Here is a 25,444-nt window from a genome sequence, read left to right as displayed (position 1 = left end):
AATAATTTATCGGCAAATATTGAAGATTCCTATTTTCAGTCGAGACTATTTTCTTTTTTATAATAAAAAATCGTAATGGTAAAAAACAAGCTTCACTGGTAACAATTTCAACAGTACATATTGTAATAAACGATCACCTTCATTGATTATTCAGTTTTAAAACTTACTACTAGGACTCAAAGGGAACCGGAAATGAACTCTGAAATTTTAAGAACCCCTTAATTATTTTGGAACCCTATTTTTTTAACATATTTTTAGGTACTGTTTGGTTATCAGGAATACAGCGGAAATACGCATTATGAAAATACCCGATATACTGGATTATTTGTTAGTTTGGGTTAGTTTAGGTTAGGTTAGGTTTGGTTAGGTTAACCGTTAACCTAACGAATAATCCAGTTTATCGGCAATTTTCAAAATGTGTTTTCCGCTGTATTCCTGATAACCGAACTGTACCTATTTTTATTCTATTATTTGTTCGACATTATTCACTTATTATGAATGCAGTTATTCCAATAACATATAATTACACTCTAATATTAATGCTATCGACTGTGGGTGCTTGATGGAATTTGAATTTAAATTCTAATGGATTTAGCTTTTGGTGAGTGCACATGGTGCCCGAAGTTGCCGAAAGGCGAAACCCGGTTCGCAAAAAACGACTCAAATGGAATAGTTCAAAACTTTAATCCATTAGAATTTAATTACACTCTAATTTATTTGAGTTTCATCCTATTCCATTTGAGTCATTTTTTGCGACCCAGATTTTGCCTTTTGTGCATTTTCAGGCACTATGCATACTCACCAATGGTAAATACACACTGACAACGAATACGAATTTTTTTTATTATAGTGTTCATAATGTCTGAAGATGTCACAGTATCTGATCATACGCTAGTGTGCAACGACTATCTATAACTCCTTAAACCGTGGAACTCTGTCACAAGGACGCTGAATGTCACAAACTAGGGTGCCTTGAAACACGTATTTGTGTTCACATCCATCACCGGGCTTATGCTTCTTCCCAAGCTGACTGGAGGGTCAGTTTGGCAAATGGTGTGACAGCTCTCACTCAATACAATATATACTTACTTGAAGCGCATAGTCCATTGTCCAAGCGGAGCAACAGCATTTTTTAGGCAGACGTTTTCCTCGATCTGAATTCTTCACTTATCGATTCTTCCCGTTCGTTTTCCAGATAGTAATGGAAAAAATATGTGCCTTCGATTTATTTTGCGAGATAATTGAAATCGAATAGTGAAGAAAACAACTCCTTCACTGATGATATCGTAAATTACGGAATGAGGGAGAGTGCAAAGTAACCCGAGATAATCTGATGCTCTCACCGCGTTATCTTCTATGTCGACAGTAAGATACAACGTCTTCTAGATATACACTATACAGGATTAGGGAATCCAATCCCGAGCAAAAATTCTGATCCCGGGATTTCGGGATTACAATTTGACAATCCCGGGATTGGCGATTTTTCCATAGTTAATATTTACAAATAACGTTGATAAAATCGGTCAAAAATAAATCTGGTATAATTTATACTATTTAAGACATTTTTATTGTTAATATCGTGTATGTTCAATCTTGAAAATACATTAGTTTAATGGAGTAAATAATATTTTAATATAAATAATAATGTGAATTTAATATGAGATTGCTATTTCTCATTGTAAAGACCTAATGAATGAGTTAGCGAGATATAAAATAGTAAAGCAAATCGAGGTGTATGGCCTTTCCGCTTCATAAATCTAATTAGTCAGCCAAATATGAAACTGCCGTAAAACGTATGAGATCATGGTGGAATTACTTTGTTAAAAGTGCGAAGCATTGTTTTTTTCCAATCTTTCTCATTTTTATTAATTAATGTGAAAAAATAAAATGAATCGGCAACTTACATATGGGTATAAATCAAACTTCATTCAAACTCAGTTTATTTCTAATTTAGTTATTTGTTATTAAAAGTATTTTTTCTCTTATATTTTCGTTTTTATTTTATTTTCCATAAAAATTGAGCAAAAAAATCAATCCCGAAATCTTCGGGATTATGTTTACCAATCTCGGGATTCATAGGTATCGAAAATAGCTCAGGATCCCGGGATTGGAATCCCTATACAAGATACAATATACGATATATTACATGAATTGAATAACAAAGTCTTCAATAGTATTTATTATCTAGCGTAAAATTACAAAGAACTTGAATGCTCACAATTATATTCAAATTCTTCTGTCTAATTGCGGGTACATACCTATGTAAATTACTTGTGTATCTGCTAACTCGGTTCCTCATTTTGAATGTGCGTTTTAAACTTAGCACTATCGACTAAAACTAGGTACTTCATGCCAAATTAATTAATTAATTAATTAATTAATTTAAATTGCTTTACTTTATTGAAATAGAACCCCTTTAGACTCCGTAGTGTGTAACATTGTCTAAATGAAAGGAAAGTAAAACTAAAATTATACCTCGTTCACACGTGCAGAGTTTTACTGTGCACAGTAAGAAAATGTATGGGGAAACAGTTGGCAAGATTGCGTGCATGAATCAAACAAGTTTGGAAGGTTCCGAATTCAACGCGCAAGTAAGATTATTTTCGATCTGCGCCTACAATACGCCGGTAAAAAACGAACTACTCATTTTGAGCTTAACCGATTTTCAATAAGACCTGTCAGATAGTAGGTACTATAAAATGACAACATCGCGCCTCGCTTACTCTTGAAGAATGAGATTGGAGAGACAGTCAGCACTTTTACGTGTAAACAGTTATTGTCATGATAGTTTAAAATAAACACTATTGCCGACAATAATTCCATGCACGTGTACAGGCGCTATTAGTCGTGAAATATCATTATGTATCAAACAAGCAGAATGAGCGAAGAGGTATTCAATTCCAAAGTAAACGAACCTGAACGAAATAAAGACAAATTTTAAAAATGGAATATTTCAAACAGTTTTTTTTTCTTAAAATTTATTTTCGACGCAAGACAAATATGGTTTCCTAGAACTAAAATAACATAAAAGGTTTTTTTAAACATAATTTTCTTAAAATTCATTTATTTCGTATTCAGGGCTCGAAATTAACTTGAGATTCGGTTCGTGAAATACTTAGGGCTGTCGCGAAAAATTAAAAATTGCCTTCCTGTTCGTGAATTGTTGAAAAATAATTAAATTTATTTACTGTACACTTCTAACATCTTCTCGGAACTCTGAAATAATGGGAACTGAAACACCTAACGGGTGTGGAGTAATAGACAACCGATCTCGAGTGTGGAAGAATATGGGATAAACTTAAACACGTATCAAGAATACGCTTATCTTTCATTCTGACAACTCGGCTTATGCGCTGACGGTCAATCAATATTGGTGTATTTGAAGGTTGCATCATACACTATTGCACGTCTGTAATGTGTGGTTCATTATGTTATCAAGATGTTGGGCTTTGTCTTGCGTACTTCCCGGGTCTTTTCGGATGTTACGGTACTAAAAATTCTCTATAACTCCTTAGTTAGAAGCAAACTTGAGAGTGGGTCTATCGTTTGGGCCCCACATCAGTTGAAGTACGGCCTTATGGTGGAGAGAGTCCAAAAGAAATTTTTAAGACTCCTTTACTTTCGGCTGTATGGATATTATCCGTGGCTCTATCCGATTGATTTTCTCTTAGGGATGCTTACATACTATAGATTAAAATTTAGAAGGGATCTTTATTTAGCTACATATTTTTTCAGACTTATACGTGGCGTAAATGTGAACTCTGCCATTCTTGGTGGTGTTGGCTTGTGTGTCTCTGATAATTACTTTAGGAATCGAGGACATCCGTTGTTTGTTCTCCCACGGTGCAGAACTAACCTGCCATTAGTAATGCCAATTGGGAGGGCAGTAACCATGTTTAATGAAATCGCTTTGGATATTGATATATTCCACTTACATGAGGGTGAATTTAGGTGGACGTTGTTTTATAAGTTTTTAAGATAGGGTCTATCAAAGTTCACTTTGTGTGCTTCCATCTACTTTTATTTTGTTACTTATTTTATTTATTTTCTTATTTTATTTCTTATTTTATTACTTATTCTCTGTATTTTTATTTTTAAAAAATATTAACACTTATTTTATGTCATGTCGTGAACGCTTTGAATTTATAATTTGTTATGTTCATTATAGGTAAAATAAATAAATTTGATTTGATTTGATTATTATTATTATTATTTCGACCATGTCCGATCCTAATAGGATCATATGGGTCTCCACAGAGTAGAGGTTTGTATTAACAAATTTTTGTTTTTTACGAGAAATGGATGTCAGCCACTTGCTCAACATATTAGGTCCATACCCTGACTCGCACACAAATTAAAAAACAATATGTGTACTTGCCAGACCCAGGATTCGAACCTGGGACCCACGGCGGGATAGTCCAACGTTTAAGCCGCGCGGCCACCGAATTATTATTTGTATAAGTCTATACTAATTACCAGGGAACTTATAAATAATGGGAACTGAAACACCTAATGGGTGTGGAGTAACATGCAACCGATCTCGAGTGTGGAAAAAATGGGATACACCTAAACACGTGTCAAGAATATGCTTGTCTTTCATTCTGACAACTGCTCTCGGTTTATACGCTGACACACAATAGTGCACGTCTATAATGTGTGATTCATTCTCATATGACACTAGCACATTCAAAACAACCCTGCGTCGAAATGTAGTGTATTGGGGAATAGCCTATCGGAATTCTATTTATTAATATGTTCTGTGATAATTACACAATTATTGTAAATAACGCACTTTTATCGAAGTGACATACTCTGCGACTAGGCAGACAATGTACCTCTTATGGGCGGTTGATAAAAGAATAAAATATTTTAATACTTATTATTATAATAATCCTTGAGAGAATATTTCATCTAAATATTTTTACGTGCCTGCGGCACTGCTAAACTTTCCCTGCTCAATTTTCAGTTGATATACATTTCAGAAGATTAAAGACTTATTGCATTTTTCCGTAACAAAATATCGAAAACAATTTCGGTAACTTATCGAGCGCTCCAGTTCGTAAAATTTTCCATAGCGAGCGCTGATTGTTTCATATATTCGTAGTGTTGCATGTATGCATTTACACTCAAATTTTCATATGATTTGTGTACACTATTACGTATATTGATCGATGCTCACGACCCGGGGTTCTACACTTCCAATGCCGTAAGCCATATTCCCATATTTATTACAACGTTTTTATTAGTTCATATTCTTATTCGTCCGGTGGTTGTTTGTCCAGTACAAATCTTACAATCGATTTTTAATTAACTTCCCGACTAGCTAGATTTGAAACTTTTAGAATATATCAGAACACGATGCCAATGCATTTAATACTTTTAATACTTTTAGCCATCTTTAAGTAGAATTGAACTCATTTTCATTTAATTCTTTCAGTTTTAGTTCTTTCAGTTTCAATTCAGTTAATTTCTATGAAAAGTTATTTCGGAAGAAATCCGTAATCTAATCCACTTTTATTGGTTGCTAGGGTCCTAACAACTAAATATTAATATATACGTGCGTTACTATGGAAATCAATATGAGTGTCAAAATGACATTTCAGTATTATTTCTATCAAATACAATTTTTTTTTTGATCGTTTAAGCTAGTCAAGTCAAGTTTATATGATTCAACAGAAAATTTTAAAACGTTGTATATAAAAAGTTCTTTTTATCTTGTAATTATAAAACATATTATTATCTGTACACAATATGTCCATATACGTAAATCGTATATATAATATAATATAAATTAACTACTTTCAAAAACAACGTAGGTATGTATAGTTTTGAATTAAATTTCCATCGGGCCAAAGTTCATGAAATGACCAATACGAATTCTGGCGTGTACGTATTTAATATAAAACCTGTGGTATTTTCTACCTTTCTGTAAAGCAGGGGTAAGTACGCTTCCACCTTGTTTCATGAACTGCGGTTGTGCATTTGATTCCACTCACTAGTATGAATTTTAACTAGTATTGTTTTTTTTCAATCAATTTCAATTTTGGGTTTTTGTACTGATTAAGTTAGAAGCTTATCTAATCCCCGTAAAATTCAAGTTAAGGCTATACCTCAGTTGAGGCATGGTCTAAAAATAACGTGGCTAGGCGATGCGCGGATTGCGGGTCGCGGGTGCAAATGACGCATGCCGAACGAAATATAACTTGTCATATAAATCTAACATGCATCCATTTAATGTTCTGTTTATTGTTCTATTAGTAACAATAATAATATATTCATTGGCATGTTTTCTTTTTCAAGTAAATGGGTAACGTTTTTAGTCATCTTTACACGATTTAAGAATAAATACCCCCGTCGCCATCACGAAACAAATTGACGTGTTCCCAGCTCGACGTTCTCTCTCCGAATGCCAGCGAGTCCAAAATTTCGTCGCGCCTATAGTTGAAAATTATTTGCCGTTTCACTGATGTATCATCTTAAGTTATCCACTGAGGCACTCGCGAAGTGATACGTAAAACATTGCTGTCAAAAATGTACAAACGTATTAAATTAACAAATAAATAAGTATTATCAAATAAAATTTTGGTGAACTGAATCGCAATGTATTTTTCATTGTTGCTTTTTTTCTGGGATAACTAATTATCGTAATAATTTCGCTTTCAAGTGCATAGTATAATATAAGCTTTCAATCAAACTATAGGCTTAAGGGCCCACATGCTCAGCATAGGTCAAAATGGAGCTTTTATGGTATTTTCAGAGCATAACCCTGGACATTCCTTAAACGTTGTAGATAATCTATTTATATAATTCTGAAGCCTTATTATCCTTTATATTTATTTTAATCATTTGATAACTCTATAAAGTATTTTTATTACATAAAATTGTATTCTTTTAAACCTCTCGATCTAATGTTTTAGAATATAGTCATATTTCGGTACATCTATTGGCATTTCCCAGTGGCTAAGTTACAACATACGGCCGTAGCCATAAATTGAGAAACGATAAATGAAGTACTGAAGACTGCACATGGACGTACTGAAATATGACTATATTCTAAAACATTAGATCGAGAGGTTTAAAACAATACAATGTTATGTAATAAAAATACTTTATAGAGTTATCAAATGATTAAAATAAATTTCTATCAAGTACATTTTTTTTTGATCGTTTAAGCTAGGCCAGTCATGTTTATATGATTCGACAGAAAATTTAAAAACGTTGTATATAAAAAGTTTTTTTATTTTATTATTAATTATTTTTATCTTATCTGTCATATTTCTGTGAATGATTGTTGACAATACTAAGTAGGATTTATTTTTCAGTATAATTATTTTAAAAATTAGGCGTATTGTTATGTTATTATATTTTGTACTTACGTTAATTATGCCTATTCGATAAAATGACAAAGTTCTTTTAGTGTCTACCCTCCCAACCATTATTCTCCAAACTTCTTGCAGAGTTAAGAGAATATTTTGGAATAATATTCTTATTAAAACAATTTTATTCGGTCCCAGCAAAGTTTTTCAATGTCAATTATTATTACCCTTAATTAAATAACTTTTAAAAATAACAGTCTACGCATAAAATAAACAGACTTTATTTAAAAATATAAAGCATTTATACTAGTATCAACAAAGCCATTTTAATAAAAATATTCATTCAAATATATATTCAGTTTTTTAAATAATTTATACAAGTTACTCTGTAATTTTATGTTTTTATTAAACATTTAAATCTTCATTATTTAATACAAGCCTAACTAATTAAACTTCATATTATGGCATGGCCTCAAGAATGGGAAGGGCTGACAGGGCTCTAGTCTTAAGCGCCGGTTAAACGGCAGCGATTTGCCTGCACGGTATAGTTTGTGCAAAAAATACGGAGCGCTTTTCGGTTTGCGCTAGCTACAGTTTTCCTGTCCATACACACGGACTTCCCGATACAAACCGGTTTGCACAGTTAAGTTCGCGGTAAATCATGAGCGTGTAGCCGGCGCCTTAGAGCCTAAGCCTATAGTCCTGGTGTGGTAGATCGGTCAGCAAAGTGACATTAATATAAGATAAAAAAACGACTTTATAAAATATTCACTTATGTATTATTATGAATACTAGTGTTTCGTGTGATGCCGAGTTCCGACAACTCAATAATTTGTGTAGATTTATTTAAAAAATAAATAAAATCTCTTAACCATTATTTTACCTCAAGGAACCTTGGAGTTCAGCGGAACACCAATCGGGGTGCTTATATAAATATATGATATATATGAAGTCATTCATTCAATCATGATATTTATTGAACCCCCCATGATTGAATAATGCTGACATTGAGTATCTCATGCCTTTCGGTAAGAGATGCATTTTAACCTAATAAAATATTACTGAGGTAAAAGTTTTTATTTGCATGTGGTAATTAGATTCCTGTAAAATTGGTATGCTAAAAAAATGTATGTAATTAGCAATCTTATTTTTTTCACTGAATAAACACTATCCAAAACCGCTGACGGCCTGTGGAAAATGTATATAAAAATAATTAAATAATAGTTTTGCAATGGATTCGTACATCACGGATTTTGCTGATAATGCATGGTTCTCACAGGACTCGTTGTTCGCCACAGATAGGTTGTATTTTATATGCCTACTAGTGTTTGTACCCAGTTATGGTTAGGGATTTTTTTTTTGTGTTAATATATTTTTACTATTCTATATTACGTTACAAAAAACCAAATATAGGTTTTGATTGTGCATTATTGCTTTGTTGGATTATATTCTTTTTCTCATAAACCACACAGAATCCTCAAAATACTACATTGATCCTAATATTGGCCAATACATCTTCAGTAAAGTAACAGCGCTTTAGAGCAGCCTTTGACTTTCGAACATAATTTTTGTTTTATAGTATAAATATAGATACATATTACATACCTACAAACTGATCCATACAATGACCTAAAATGGAACGACGAACTACCACAGGACTCCATGAAAATGTCAGATTTTGTCCAGTTACTAGTCTTGATTGGGTAGTTTTCGACAGTGGCCCCCTATCCCATTCTTCAGGTGTTGACACATATCAAACGTCGTAAAGTCCACTGAATGTCAAACTGAGAAAAATGCAGTTTTATCATATCTTGTAATACAAATGGTTGTAACATGTGAGATATTGTAAGATAATTGAATCTAATACCCACGATGGCTACAAGGATTTTTCTTCTTAGCTTCGGTGCTCGACCTCTTTCTGGCTTTGTCTGGATCCACAAAATCCACTTCTACATCCATTTTATGTTATAATTGTTATAAATGATAGGTGCCATCGTTCACCTTTAGCTTGTGGACTTAAGGTGGTTTGAAAAAATATTGATCTTTCGAAACGTGATTTCATACGTAAACAGTGGACTTATGGGGGTTTGCAGTATACCATAATGTGCAGATTTCCATACTCTATTAAACGTATATCAAAAGTCATTTTTTTCAATATGTGGACTTTACGGCGTTTGATATCCATCAACACAGATAAGTTTATAGGTCTGTACTTAATGTTGTACCTATAAATCGTTCTGTAAATTGTCATGTTGATTGATTTTATTAATTAAAAAAATGTTGACCCTTGAAACAATTCATATTTAATTCGAATAGCAAATAAATTATCTTGATGTAAGACTGTATTTTCAATACAGCGCTTATGTTATTTATAGGCGAAATGAAAAGTCACTTTATAATTCCGGCTTATACTGTGAAATACTAATACATTTAGTGATAAATTAAATACAATCTCTACATTCAAAGTTTTGACATTTGCCAAAACAACCCCGTATAATAATTTTAATACGTAGGTACCCTTTCCCATTTCACGGTTGACACATTTCAAAGGGTAAGTACAAAAATGTTTGTATTCAGAACATTGCTTTCGCATTACGCGAAAAGTTATCATTTCAAAAGCCTTCATAAAACTTTTTTATACTTTGCAGAAAAATTTCGGACTTTTCCACGTGGAAATGTCTGGATACTCTTGCTTAGAGTTTATCAACTGATCTTTTTTCAACCTTTAGACACGCGCCGAATATGGAAATACCCAGGCGTCTTCTAATTCATAGCATTATAACTTTAATAAAAAAAAACATTTGAGAAGTTGTGTTTTATTTTAAGCCTTCATTTAACTTATCCTAATAAAAACATAGCCTTTCTGTTACTAAGGACTAGTTCAAACCAAGATACATCTATACGTGAAAATTCATTATAAGAAATATCGAATACTTTAAAGCACCGATACTCAACCTGCAGCCCGCGGGCTGTATGCGGCCCTTTAAGCTTTTATGTGCGGCCCGAAACATATTTATTATCAGGAATTTCGTATATCTTGAGATTCGTTTCGACTTTGACGCACAAATAGTGACACCCGAAGAGGATTGTCATTATGGTTTACATCAGGGTGTTGCTATCGCACACGATTATTTTAAAAAACACTCATAATTTTTAAAATCTCAAAAATGTTTTCTAAAAAAGGGCGTGTTTCATGATTTTTTTCGTCACACCAGTAGTATGCGGCCCGCGTTACTTTACAAATATATGTATTTGGCCCAAAGAAAAAAAACGTTGAGTATCGTTGCTTTAAAGTGTCAAGCTATAATTTTATTGTATTAGTATTTATTCCACGATTAATTATAACATTATATTACAACCAATATCAGTTTTATTCCTTTTTCAATTGGTAACAAACAGCTTTACAATTAGTCCAACCATATTAGGCAAAAATATACCCTTACCTGGAAATAATTCTCTTAAATGAAAGATTAAATTTAATAGATATCTCATGAAATATTGATTTTTTAGAAATCAGAATTTAGAATTAGAAATAAGTAAATCCAAGAAGGGAGGCTTTTCATATATACAAATTATTACTTTCCAATAAAAGCTACTGCCGGCATTATGGAAAACAGTGATATTGAAGTTAATGGTCCTACAAAACTACATCCGGTATTAATCGGGCGTATCACGGGTATATAGTATCATTTTTTATGACTAGGAATGTCTCAGTAGCAGTTACCTTCACTCAAGTTCACTTAGATTGTTCTGCAGTTTTTATATTAGCTTTTTTTACAAAATATATTTCTTAATTTTACCTCTACGTGCTCCTCTCTTCCTGTGTACTCTTAACTTAAAAGGCACCCTGACAAAACCGCCCAGACATTGCCGCCAAACCTAATCCGCCTGTACCAGTGCTCGTTAATACCGCCCGGATAAAAATCCGCCTAGACAAAACCGCCCGAAAAAAATACAAAAATATATAAAACAAGTGCTTTGTTGGTTTTTCCAATTGCGTATCGATATAAATTTACATACTTACAATAATCAATGTAATGTGAGATTTAATCCGTTGCAGCTGTAATAATATAACAAGCTTAATAACTTAAAATCATAAGCTTTTTATACTTAGTACTAAAAACAAAAAAAAATCCACTAATACCTGCTTAATCCGCTTAATGCCTGGAATAACTTTTATTTTTATATCTTTATTTTTATATATATTTATTCGTATATTTTTTTATTTTTGTAAGTAGCTAAAATTCTAAAATATAATTTGTAAAAATAAAAATTGTCTCCATTCTAAATTTTTTTTGGCGGCAATGTCTGGACGGCTTTGGCTCTGGCGGTTTAGTCAGAAACTTAAAGTCTTGTAAATTCAGTCAAAGGACATTTTAGTCGGGCCAGACTGATGGTTTGAGAACCTACCAGTGATTGAGCTTTACGTATCGATTGCAATTTTTGATACTAGATCAATGATTGTAGATCACAGCCTACTCAAAGTTGGACATACCTCCAATATACTTTCAAAACTCTTTTACTTGAGGTTGTATGGATCCTACAACAAAAAAAGTATATGCATTTGTTTCCGTAAGTTGAAATATTTAGTTTTAACTGCCTCCTGAACACTTAGGTTAAAGTGACTTACGATATGTTAGAATTAAGCCGACGTTATTTAGTTCGAAGTAGGCTTGAGAGTGGGTGTATTGTTTGGGCACCGCATCAGTTGAAGTATGGCCTTATAGTTGAGAGGGTTCAGAAGAAATTCTTGAGACTCCTTTACCTGAGGTGTATGGATACTATCCGTGGCTTTATCCAACTGACTTTTTCTTATGTATGCTAACACACTGCAGTCTGCAATTTAGAAGAGATCTTTATTTAGCTACGTATTTTTTTCGACGTACACGAGGTATTGACGTCCCTGATAATTATCTTAGAAATAGAGAGCATCAGTTGTTTATTCTCACAAGGTGCAGAACCAACCTGCCACTGGTAATGCCAATTGGGAGAGCGATAACTATGTTCAACCAAATTGCTTCGGGAGTTGATCAAATCAAATCAAATCAAATTTATTTATTTTACATATTATAATGAACATAACAAATTATAAATTCAAAGCGTTCACGACATGACATAAATTAAGTGTTAACAATTTTTAATATTAAAAAAATACAGAGAAATGTGAGTTAATAATACAATAAGTAATAAAATAAGAAATAAAATAAAATAACAAAAATGAAAGTAGATGGAAGCACACAGAGTGAACTTTGATAGACCCTATCTTAAAAACTTATAAAACAACGTCCACCTAAATTCACCCTCACGTAAGTGGAATATATCAATATCCGAAGCGATTTCATTATGATATATTCCACTTACGTGAGGTGAGTTTAGGTGGACGCTATTTTATAAATTCTTAAAATATGGTCTCCTTAGCAAACTCGGTGTACTTCTTTGAACTTTTATAGATGTATAATTGTATTTTCACTGCTTTTGTATGTTTATATTATTATGTTCTCTTTTTATATTGTCATTTTTATCGTTTTAATTATTTATTTTCTTTATAATAATGTTTCATGTCATGTTTTGAGCGTGTTAAACTTATTATTTGTAATGTCCACAATATTTTAAAACATAAATAGATTGAAATAAATTGGAAAAAAAATATCGACTTTGTAATGTCCACAATATGTTAACATAAATAGATTGAAATAAATTGGAAAAAAATTTCGACTTTGTAATGTTCACAATATGTTAACATAAATAGATTGAAATAAATTGAAAAAAAAATATCGACTTTGTAATGTCCACAATATGTTAACATAAATAGATTGAAATAAATTGGAAAAAAAAATATCGACTTTGTAATGTCCACAATATGTTAACATAAATAGATTGAAATAAATTGAAAAAAATATCGACTTTGTAATGTCCACAATATGTTAACATAAATAGATTGAAATAAATTGAAAAAAAAATATCGACGCCTACCGTTCGAGTTACTCGAAGCCACCCTGTAGCCCAGGACTGCGACAGCCTGCTGTAAGATTTTTGCAGCGACATCGTTGGCTTTGTCTCATATCGTTCTTATTTCTCGACGACAGGTGTTTCTGTTTTCTATTACTATTGCCCCTTTTATTCGGCCGAGTTTCTCGCTTGATGGCTCTCGGATGCAAACTTTGCCAGCGCGAATCGCAGCCATATTCATATTTCAATACCTACAGCCAAATAGTACAACAAAAACCACGCAAAACCAAAGATATAAAACTACTATAACATTGGTAGTAATAATACTACAGAGAAAGGGTATTGTCCGTATATGTGAAGCCGTTTTCTTTACGTATGACGCACAATAAAACCTCGATTTAATTATTATTATCATACCATACCATGCTTCTCAGTAAGGCTAACACTCTTAAACACAACACAGCTAACTAACATGTCTACTAAACTAACTAAAAATATGTACCACTAACTTGAAATTTTGCACAAAAACTATAAATTCCAGTTCATCTATTCTTTGACTATCGAGGGTAGTTGATCATATGTATTGAGGTATTGTAATTGTTACAATAAGTTCTATGTTTTAACAGCACCAATATTGGCTGTGTGGCGGCTCTCGTGGTGCAGTGCTTAAGGCGCTGGCCTTACACTCGAGAGTTCTGGGTTCGACTCCCGATGAGGACACAATATTTATGTGATTTTCTCAAATCCTGGGTGTTTTTGATTGTTCAAAATTACTAACAACCACTTTGTACGAAAAAGCAAGGACATGGCTATTAATAATTTTAAAAAAATCTTGCCTGTGTTAACTTTTAGAGCGAGATTACAGTTTGGACAGTTTAGACGGCTAACTTATTGTATCAATTATAATACCTCAATACATAAATATGATAAACTACCATCGATAGCTGCCGATAGCGGCCGATAGCAGTCTTGTGTATAGAATAGATGCGCTGTAACAATCTAAACTAATATTTACTGGCTTCACGTTCTAAAACCTAACTCTATTATTAATGTCTTTTATCTTACTCTAACGCATATTGCGGAGATTATACGCGTGGTGAATGCTTTCTCTCACGCACTTATGGCTACTTTTTGTCAGGCCTTCTTAAATCCTAATCTTAATTGGTTCCTTATTACGTCGTTCTATGTAATTCGTACAGTTCTTGCCTTGATTCTCAATTAAGTTTTCTTGTGAGCAGTTTCATCTACTGGTACCACGACGGCGCCGTGGTGAACTACGCCGCGAGAGGAGGTGTCAGCGTGGAGACGGAGCGTCGCACCAGAACCTCCAGACTCCTGGTAGCACGCGCAGCTCCAGCGGATTCAGGAAACTACACCTGCGCGCCAAGCACTTCAGGTAATAAGTACCTTATTAGCGTTATTGCATTTTTACTTCTCAGAGAGGCTGTATTAATTCCCAATAATTATTTTATGTGCAGTTGAAGTAGGCTTTGCAATCAAATCACTCTCATTTTGATGTCCAAATATGATGCAACCTACACATATTAAAGTGAAAGGAAACCCCATCTAGAAATATAGGAGTAATTCTTTTTGCTTTTATATAAAAATGGTACTTAAATCATCAATTTTAATAGGAAATCTTAAATGATTTTTATCTTAAATCGAGTATTCTGATTAACCAAACTATAACTTAAAACCAAATCGTATACTTAATCTTCATACATTAATTTTCTTATTATTAAATTATATGAAAAATGCATGAAGTTTTCCATATTCTACTAAGCAATTACTTTAAAACATCATTTATTTATTTGTTTTGCCAATGCGCCATAATACAAAGTGCCATCATAGTTTTTAATTTGAATTATTATTTTTTATTCACGACAAAATTTACACAAGATTTTAAAAATTCTAGAAAATTCGAGTTAAATGGTAATGTTTGTGATATTAAAAATCAACCCGTCAAAAATTTTAGCGAAAGTACTGCTGAAAATATCGATACTGTGAATCAAAGTGTGGATGAAAATCAAGAACAATCAATTACACATCGTTCTCAAGAACTTGGACTTTCTTGTACATGGAATATTCTTCATAAAGTTTTACATTTGACGACGTATAAAATACAGTTACCTAAAAAATACATGAACTTATCTGAATGACTATTTGGTGCGTCAAACTTTTACTGATTGGGTTTTATGGCAATTTGAAACACACTCATTATTTCATGAAAAAATAATCTTAAAGCTCATTTTTGTTTAAATAGTTTCGTAAATAAGCATAATTGTCGCATTTAGAGTACCTAATAAAACCCACGTTGTAACAAATTTACAACCAGAAAAATTAACAGTTTGGTGTGTTTTATGGTCTGGAGGTATAATTGGACCGTATTTTTTGAAAACTAAAATTGCAATGCAAAGTTACTTTCAATGAAGAACGCTACAGAAATATTATAACTGATTTTTTCTGACATTAATTAGATGATTTTTATCTTGACTATATGTTGTTCTAACAAGTTGGCGCAACATGCTATACAACTCGTGAAATAATCTACTTATTTTATTTCAAATATAAAAATAAAATAATATAATATCTCTTATTTTATAACCGCTACTATGTGGCTTCAAATTATTGCGAAATTCAGTTATATCAATAGTTATTTATAGGTAGAAATGTGATAATGTATCTATTTTTTTACATTAATAATGTTTAAAGGTTAAACTTGTAAATTATTCGTTGAATAAAAATAATTAATAGTTTAAAGGTTACATTTGTATTACGATAAGTAGTCCACCATTTGTATTGTAACCAATGACACATTAAATGGACGACTCACTTCATACCCGGCGCGCACGAGAAATTGTGCATGAAAGTCATTCACAGATGTATAGGTAGATGTCACGTGACCATTGACGTATCCGTTTCCATTATGCGATACAAGCTTCGAGAATTTATAGTAATATAACCTTTATTGTAATGGCGTATTAGTGTCATGACTCATTGCGTTAGAAACAGATTCTCGGTTACTTACGACTTCTCGGAGATTAGACGCAAGTGAGCGCAGCGAATCACAGGCGACTGACTGTCCAATGGTTCCTGTCATTCAATTGCATTGAATAAACATTCATCAATATCTTAAAATGGCATTTTATAAATAATAAATAATACTAACACATGCAAAGTGATATCCCATCTTTCTTGGAGTGTTTAGTAGATTTTTTTACAATTTTTAACTAGGCACATTGGCATTTTGCAACACAATAATAACGGTGGAGTCGAAACCTGACAGTCAGAAATTTTGAATGGGCAGACCCAGCGGTGTCGCCAGACCGCTTGCAAGCAGAATGTTCATTTGAGCGTAGGATACCGATATTAAAATATGAATTTCGCCATCCGGCAGACCCGACACAAAGTGAGTGTCATTTTATTTTCTAGATGCTTCGTCCATATTAATGTCATTGATTGTAACATTGTTAAATTAACATTAAATTAAATACAATGTGACAGGGAGAAATATAAATGGACGGCCCAATTGAAAGAGATAGAAACTTTCCGAAGAATTTTATATCAACTGACATAACCAATTAGGTGAAATAAGCTCTAAAACATCTGTCATAATAAAATTATGAAATTCGATGTTACACTATTTTTTATTGACACTTACAGGAATCTACAATATTTGATTGTCACTTTCTTGTATGTTCAAAGATGTCAATATATTTTAACATTCGCAATATATTTAGACCTGAATAGGGAATCCAATCCCGAGCCAAAATTCTGATCCCGGGATTTCGGGATTACAATTTGTCAATCCCGGGATCCCGGGACTGGTCTCGGGATTGACATTTTTTTCCATTGTTAATAGAAAATTTTTATATTTACAAATAACATTGATAAAATCGGTCAAAAATAAATCTAGTATAATTTATACTATTTAAGACATTTATTGTTCATATTGTATACGTTCAATCTTGGACGTACATAAGTTTAATGGAGTAAATAATATTGTAATATAAATATTAATGTGAATTTATTATAAGATTGCTGTTTCTGATAAGACATAATGGATGGATTAGCGAGATTTAAAATAGTAAAGCAAATAATCATGGCGTACTTATGGCCTTTCCGCTTCATACATCTAATTAGTCAGCCAAATATGAAACTGCCGTAAAACGCATGATATCATGGTGGAATTACTTTGTTAAAAGTGCGAAGCATTGTTTTGTTCCAATCTTTCTCATTATTAATAATTTATGTGAAAAAAATAAAATTAATCGGCAACCTACACATGGGTATAAATCAAACTTCATTCAAATTCAATTTATTTCTAATGTAGTTATTTTTTATTAAAAGTATTTTTTCTGTTATATTTTCGCTTTTATTTTATTTTCCATAAAAATTGATAAAAAAATTAATCCCGAAATCCCGGGATTAGGTTTATTAATCCCGGGATTCATAGGTATCGAAAATAGCTCGGAATCCCGGGATTGGAATCCCTAGACCTGAACATGGGAATACAGAATTAATGGGAACTGAAAAATTTAACGGGTGTGGAGTAACAGGCAACCGATCTCGAGTGTGGAAGAATATGTTATAAATCGCTGCTCTTGAAACACTTTGCCTGTTATCGCGAGGGATGGTTTGCAATAATGGTGTCCTGATAAATTTGAATTTTCATGCGCCTGTCATTTACCTACGTGGTCGCAGCCATGATTTATTCTGGGTCGGAACCATTTCCACGTATCAAGCACCATTAGTGAGGGGTGCAAGACTAATCAATGCGCTCCCCAAAGACGTTGACATTTTCGGTGACGTGCTATGTATTTTGTATTCGAAATTGTACTAAAGTATGTTTTTATTTTTATTTTTTATTATCATTATTGTTATTATTTTATATATTGCTTCTTCTCTCTTGTAAGGGTAATATTTGTTATAATGTAAATCTCACATATTGTACGTCTTGAACTTAGATTTGTTATGTTCACTATGTTTTGTTTTCTTAAATACATAAATAAACTTAAACACGTATCAAGAATAGGTCATTCCAAGCTTTTCCTTCGTTCTGACAACTGTTCTTGGTTTATGCACTGACGCTGATTCAATATTGGTGTATTTCAAGGTTTCAAGTACGTCTATAATATGTGTTTCATTTTCGTAGGACACCCACACATTTAAAACCATGCTTCAAATGTAGTGTATTTGGGCTATAGCTTATCTGAATTCTATTTATTAATCTGTTCTCTGACATGGACATACCATATGTCGGACCCTCGCAATTAAACTAGCACAATCCAAAAAACGTCAAACATAGAAAATCAGCTTTGAAGTTTTTACCTTTCGCATTTTTGTACTGTGTTTTTGAAATATGTTTAGATATTGAATGAAGTTTTGACTTGAATTTGATGACTTAGAGATATGAAATTTTCGGTACATGTACTATGAAAGATAGACAATGAAACGTAGTAATTAACTCAAAACACGTAAATTTGGACTTGTGGCGGTTTAGTTGCGAGGGTGCAATGTATTTTTTTCAATTGTCACTATTCTTATGTATAATATTATTTTTTTAGATTCAGCATCAGTGGTCGTCCACGTACTGAGCGGCGAGCGTCCGGCGGCCATGCAGACTGGCGGAGCACCCCTGCTTCGGCTCCAACCGGCTCTCCTAGCCGGTCTGATGATGCTCCGATTCTTGGTGCACCACACCTGACTGGAGACACCAACCTACCCATAACATCGGTGTTTAAGACGTTAATTATGTTACGAGGACATTCTTCGATAGATTGTATAATCGACTATTGTTGTGATTCTGAAAGGACTTTTATATCTTATTAACACTAATGAAACGACTCATACAAAGTATTCATTTCTACTGTTTAGTTAAGTGGTTTTCTAATTGTTTATATTATTCATGAAATAAATACAACCCATAGCTTACGGGCCGCACAAAATTGTGTTTTTGCTAATTACTTTTCAAATGCAAATTAACACGTTAATTACAAAATTAATTAAAAGGGCCCGTAAGCATTGTGTTATTAATATCAGATGCATTCATCGATGTACGGATTATAACTTGTACGAAGGGAAATTGGCCGAAGCAATCAGACCGATTTACAAGAAGCAGAAAATGCATTTTAACCGAATAGAACTTCACCAATAATTATTATCTATTTAATATACCACTTCATTTATTCAACAAATATTTCACAAGATTTGAAAATGTAACATTCTATATTTTGAACAAACCTAATTTTAAAATATCTCATGCATATACCCACTAGAAAAATTCATTCTAGAAAAAAATACGACACCCGACGGAACTTGAAACTGTAACCGATGGATCCGCGCCAGTGTGCTTTTCCGATTAAACTACGAGCATTCTTCTTAATTAATTACGACGTTTTTAACTAGCACACAGTTCTTACGTAAAACTGTTAGTAATTAAGGCATTTAATTGCCTACATTATTAAGGCTATACTTCAGCTGGAGCACGGTCTAAAACGATCGTGACTACGCGACGCGAAGATTGTGCAAACGACGCCTGCAGAACAAAACATAATTTGTCATAAAAAATCAACATGCGTCCATTTAATGTTCTGTTTATTGTTCCATTAGTAACAATAATAATATATTCATAGACACGTCTTCTTTTTCAAGTAAATGGGTAACGTTTTTTAGGCATCTTTACACAATTTAAGAATTAACACCCCCGTCGCCATCACGAAACAAATTGACGTGTTCACAGCTCGACTTTCGCTCTTTAATTGCCAGCTTGTCCAAAATTTCGTCGCACCTATAGTTGAAAATTATTTACCGTTTCACTGATGTACGCTCTTAACGCAATTTGATAAGAATTAAATTCGTCGTAATTAATAGAATGCCCGTAGCTTAATTGGTAAACCACATTGGTTCGAATCCAGCCGTTACAGCTTCAAATCCCGTCGGCTGTCGTATTTTTTTCTAGTGTGTATATGCATGAGATGTTTTCAAATTATGTATGTTCAATTATCTATTTCCCCATTTGGTAATTGGCACTAATTACGATACGAGGATTATATTAAAATACTAACATTCATTTTCTTTCAATAATAATTACAGCAGAATGTATATGATGTATATATATATATATATATATTGAAATCATACAGTATAACCTCAAATGTTTTGATAAAACGTGATTTATTAATATGTATACAATTGCAATAAAATATATTAAAAACACATTATAAAACAGTGTAAATTATCAAGTCAGTAAAAAGCGAATCAATATAATTCCAATATTTTTGTAAATTGCCCTGACAGCTTCATCCAATAAATTTCCTTCTAATATAAATGTTTTCGTACAAATAACATACACACACAATTCATACAAAAACCTATGGTGACTATAATACGTATAACACACTTCTCCCTGATATATGTAATATTTTACCATAAAAATATTGAAAATCATTAGAATAATATTCTAAATTGAATTTTTTGTATAGGCTTCTATAAAAATGATTTCTCTCTACGTTTTATAAAAAAGTTCACCTGCGGCACTCTTTTTTTTATTTCAGTATAAGCCTCCTTTAAAAAATGCGTAGGTATATTGGGCATAAAATATGTTATCTGAATTCTTATATATTATTATACTCTCATGTTTTATAAATAGGCGCTTTTACTGTACATTATTTTTTAAATATTTCGAATTTTCGAGATTAAATATATATTTTTATCATGTTTTTACATATGAATCGTTCGTCAAAGGAAATGTCAAGTTTTCACACGGTTTCATCATTATGATTGTATGTTCATAATATTATTACATGCCTACTAACTGATAAAATATTTTTGCAAAAGTTCCGTAAAAATATCCGTTTGACATATTATTAGATTAATTATTGTATTGGATTATCAAGAAATACGAAAAATTCAAGGAATTATTCCAAACTCGAAATGATTCATAAGTTTATACAAATATACATCATGATAACATGATACGTATATTACGTTTTTACTTTTATCTATAGAAATATTTTGATTTACATCCGGTCAGTATAAATAGTTTTTTTTCGTGGTACTCAACTACACTGATGGTTAAGAGGTAGATCGCACGATTTCGATTTGGAAAGCTTTATGGAAGAACGGTTTTGAAACCTATCGACTGCATAAAAAAAAATATATTGTTTTTAAAGTAGGTGTTGACAAAAAACGTGACAATTTTGCATAACGATTCTTCGAGCTATTCTATGTTACGGATATTAGGTACTTGATTACGGCAATAATGAAGAAAATTTATAATTATTATCTTCATTTAAGCAGACATGCACCAATTTTGTATTGGTCACTTTATTTCTCCATAAAGAAAGGCTAAATAATTACAAGATAAAAAGAATTTTTTATATACAACGTTTTTAAATTTTCTGTTGAATCATATAAACTTCACTTGACTAACTTAAACGATCAAAAAAATTTGTACTTGATAGAAATAATACTGAAATGTCATATTGATTTTTATAGTAACGCACGTATGTATTAATAATTTAGTTGCTAGGACCCTAGACCCCTAGCTACCAATAATGGTATCGAAATAACTTTTCATACAAAACAGAATAAACTAAAAATGAATTCAATTTTACTTAAAGATGGTGAAAAGTATTAAAAAATGCATTGGCATTGTGTTTTGATATATTCTAAAAGTCTCAAATGTCTAGCTAGTCGGGAAGTTAGTTAAAAATTGATTGCAAGATTTGTACCGGTCAAGAAACCACCGGACAATAACAGAGTTGTCTGTCGAGTTTGGTAATTTTTTAAGAAAGTTGTATTTGAATAATTCGAATCGATTAAAAATTGAACGCGAAACGGACATAATATTATATTATGAGAAGTATTTTTCCAAAAATCGATCAAATTCAGCTAAAAATACATTTCTACATGTTTTATAGGTAGGCAATAAAATTTTACGTAATAGGTTTTTTTTCAAGTATAAGTTTAAAATGAAAAAAATGTATCGAAACACACAAAATATATCGACAAGCACAAACAATAAATTATTTTGGTCGTAGGTATATGTATTTGGAAATGCCTAATGCTCTGCATATATTAGAATACGACAATATTTACCCTACATATTATTATTTATATGTATTATAACCCAATAACGTCCACTAACTAATTTTATTCATCGAGAATATTACATTTCGTTGTTCAGCTGTTAAAACCTCCGATGTGACAAAATTTAAATTTATAATAGAGACAAACAATAATTATTTTAATGCATAATAATTTACATGAAAGTATACATTATTTTGTGATTTATCTAAATAACAGGTAGTGGGGAACTCACCATCATCGAGTATTTATAAAAGCTCTGATGTAATGAGTATAATATATTACTTACATTTAAGGTATTGTCAGGGCTGTCAAAGATATCTATACTTTGGTGTATCAATACCTTTTCTTTAGTTGGACTATTTAAATACTTATTGGCAATTGAAATTCATTAGAATATGACGTGTAACATTTTAATTATTATTTTCAATGTACTTTTTTATATAACTGTACACGGAGCATATTCAACGAATAATTCACAAGATTTGAGTTACATTCTATATATTGAACATACATTCGTTGAATAAAAGAATTGGTTAATAAAAAATATTAGTAAGTTCAACTAGACGTTATAACTAAATATTTGCCAAGAGCCGGACATCGGTTAGTTATTAAGACAATAATGATTCCTTGATTTAAAACACCAAAACCGATAGTCGAAAATAATTTGATAAACATTTTAGGATCTACTCGTTAAAATTATCGTAATTAAGTAGGAAGCCCATAGCTTAATTGGTTCAAGCATATCGGCGCGATAACAGTGGATATATGGGTTTCAATCCCGTCGTGCGTTGTATTTTTTTCAAATGTAATCTTTTCTAGTAGGTTTTTACAATTTAAATAGAAAACATTTTCTTTTGATATTCTTTCTTCGACGATAAACTATTTTTTAAAAGCAGCGTGATTAGTAAAACGAACTCTTTTTTACAACGTTTTTCTTAGCTCGTATTCTTATTTGTCCGGTGGTTCTTTGTCCGGTACAAATCTTGCAATCGATTTTTAGCTAATTTTCCGACTAGCTAGACATTTGAAACTTTTAGAATATATCATAACACGATGCCAATGCATTTTTTAATACTTTTAGCCATCTTTAAGTAGAATAGGATTCATTTTCAATTAATTATGTTTTGTATGAAAAGTTACTTCGACAGCATTATTGGTTGTTAGGGGTCTGGGATCCTAGCAACTAAATTATTAATATATACGTGCGTTACTATGGAAATCAATATTACATGTCAAGTACAAATTTTTTTGATCGTTTTAACTAGTCAAGTCAAGTTTATGTGGTTCAACAGAATTTAAAAACGTTGTATATAAAAAGTTCTTTTTATCTTGTAATTATTAAATTCATTTCGAAATAAATAATTTATACCTTGAAATGGGGTGAGATTGGACCAATAATATTTTCAAAACATTTTGTATCAAATTAATGTTTTACCTCAATTTTTACTAAATAGTCATGTGACATGTCGCATTACTACGTAAATTTAGTATAATGTCATTATTACTGTTTTGCAAATAAAACACTACATTTTTGTAATATTGAAAATTTCGATACCTAGTATAGATAATTTTCTTTCGTTACGAAATTAATAACGTATTATTTAAATGCGTCATGTTAAATCGGTGATTATTAGGTATAACTAATTCTATTATAATTTTGATGTTATATAAAAATAACATTAAATGTTTCAGGGAAAAGTCACATAGGGGGTTTTAACACCTCAATATCGATATCCAAATTGACTTTGCAGGTTTTTCAGACAGTGTTCAAAAGCTTCTGTTAGTTACTACAGTGTTGTTATAGCACGATTTCGAGAAAGTTTATATTGGCCGCAAGCCCAATGCTGCGGTTTCCCCATATCTTCTACCGGCTGAGACACTTTGTTAAATAAGTCAAAACGGTTATAATCCTTCACCACTGACGTTAAACATTAATCATCTTCCAATATCATCTATGGCAGTGAACATTAGCCATCGACACGAGAGCCGCAGCCACGTTTACACTATGTAATTCGAAAAAACTGTATTACAGATCCGGAGTTGAGTATATTATTTAAATCTATTCTAAATATTTTAATAAACCATTTCTTTTATTCAATGAATAATTCACAAGATTTTGAGAATGTAATATTCCATATATTGAACATACATAACTTCAAACACGTCATGTATTTCCCACTAGACAAAATCATATTTGAAAAAAATACGACGCTCGACAGGATTTGAACCCAACCCCGTAAAATTACCGAATAGTAGCGTGTGCGCACGCGTAACTGCAACACAGACGGATGAGCGACTTGCGATGACAGTCGCGTAAAATTTGTTGTTAGAGACACTTTTTTTCTTCATACAATGTTTCATTCCAGCGTGTACAAAGGTCCATAAGATAACGTGTGTTTTGTAAATAACGATTACGTCATATCTACGTATTTGATATGGTGCAACCTTGGCGAGTTTAGATGTGCGAGATGGCTTATGGTGATGCTGTTGTCATTTAGTTCCCCATGGTACAAATTACGTGGTTGATACATTGTTTATTATCAACTTGACATCTTCCATTATATCCCTTACCTACGGGCATATTTCAACAGCTCTCTCCAGTCAATTGATTGAACTGCACTGCAATCTGCAGTTTTCTTTCAAGGATCTGTCTTGTGCTACACTCGTCACGAATAGAGTTGGGTTTCGGGAATTTCCCGACGGGAATTCTCGAGAAAATTTCGAGATTTTCCATCCCAAATCTAGAGAATTGGAATTTTTAACATTTCGGGAAATCCCGGATCTCGAGAATCTTTTCTCGAGATTCGGGATTTCTTTATTATCAAATATTGATTGATGAAAAACGATTTTTATTTGTATTTAAATAAATTAGGTAACAAAATTTGAGTTCGAGTGTGTGCGAGTGTGCGATCTTATGATTTTAGTTCAACACAATTAAGCCAACTTCGACTCAAAATGAGCGCAATTTTTCAACATTAGGTAATTTTGTGTCTCAAAAGCGTAGTCGATTGTCAGACGCAGCTATTGATAGTCTGTGTTTTTTTTTAAATTCTATTGTAATAAGTAATTTTTTGAATTATTTTTGT

General features: G+C 32.1%; 1 protein-coding gene across 1 annotated transcript in view; it reads left to right on the top strand.

The window, feature by feature from the left end:
* The window catches only part of LOC147072677 (protein amalgam-like), a 203,588-nt gene extending 184,571 nt beyond the window's left edge, over positions 1–19,017 (top strand). Inside the window, exons 5-6 of the mRNA XM_085945822.1 lie at positions 14,504–14,661; positions 18,833–19,017. Of these exons, the coding sequence (XP_085801948.1) occupies positions 14,504–14,661; positions 18,833–18,972 (298 nt within the window). The 3' untranslated portion in view covers positions 18,973–19,017. The remainder of the gene's footprint in view (positions 1–14,503; positions 14,662–18,832) is intronic.
* The last annotated feature ends 6,427 nt before the right edge of the window (positions 19,018–25,444 follow it).

Source organism: Rhyacophila brunnea, unplaced genomic scaffold (genome assembly GCF_057557595.1).
Source record: "Rhyacophila brunnea isolate RB1 unplaced genomic scaffold, BYU_Rbru_1.0 scaffold_19, whole genome shotgun sequence".
In the NCBI taxonomy this organism is placed as follows: Eukaryota; Metazoa; Arthropoda; class Insecta; order Trichoptera; family Rhyacophilidae; genus Rhyacophila; species Rhyacophila brunnea.
The sequence above is the reverse complement of the archived record's forward strand: the minus strand, read 5'-3'. Positions and strand labels throughout refer to the sequence as shown.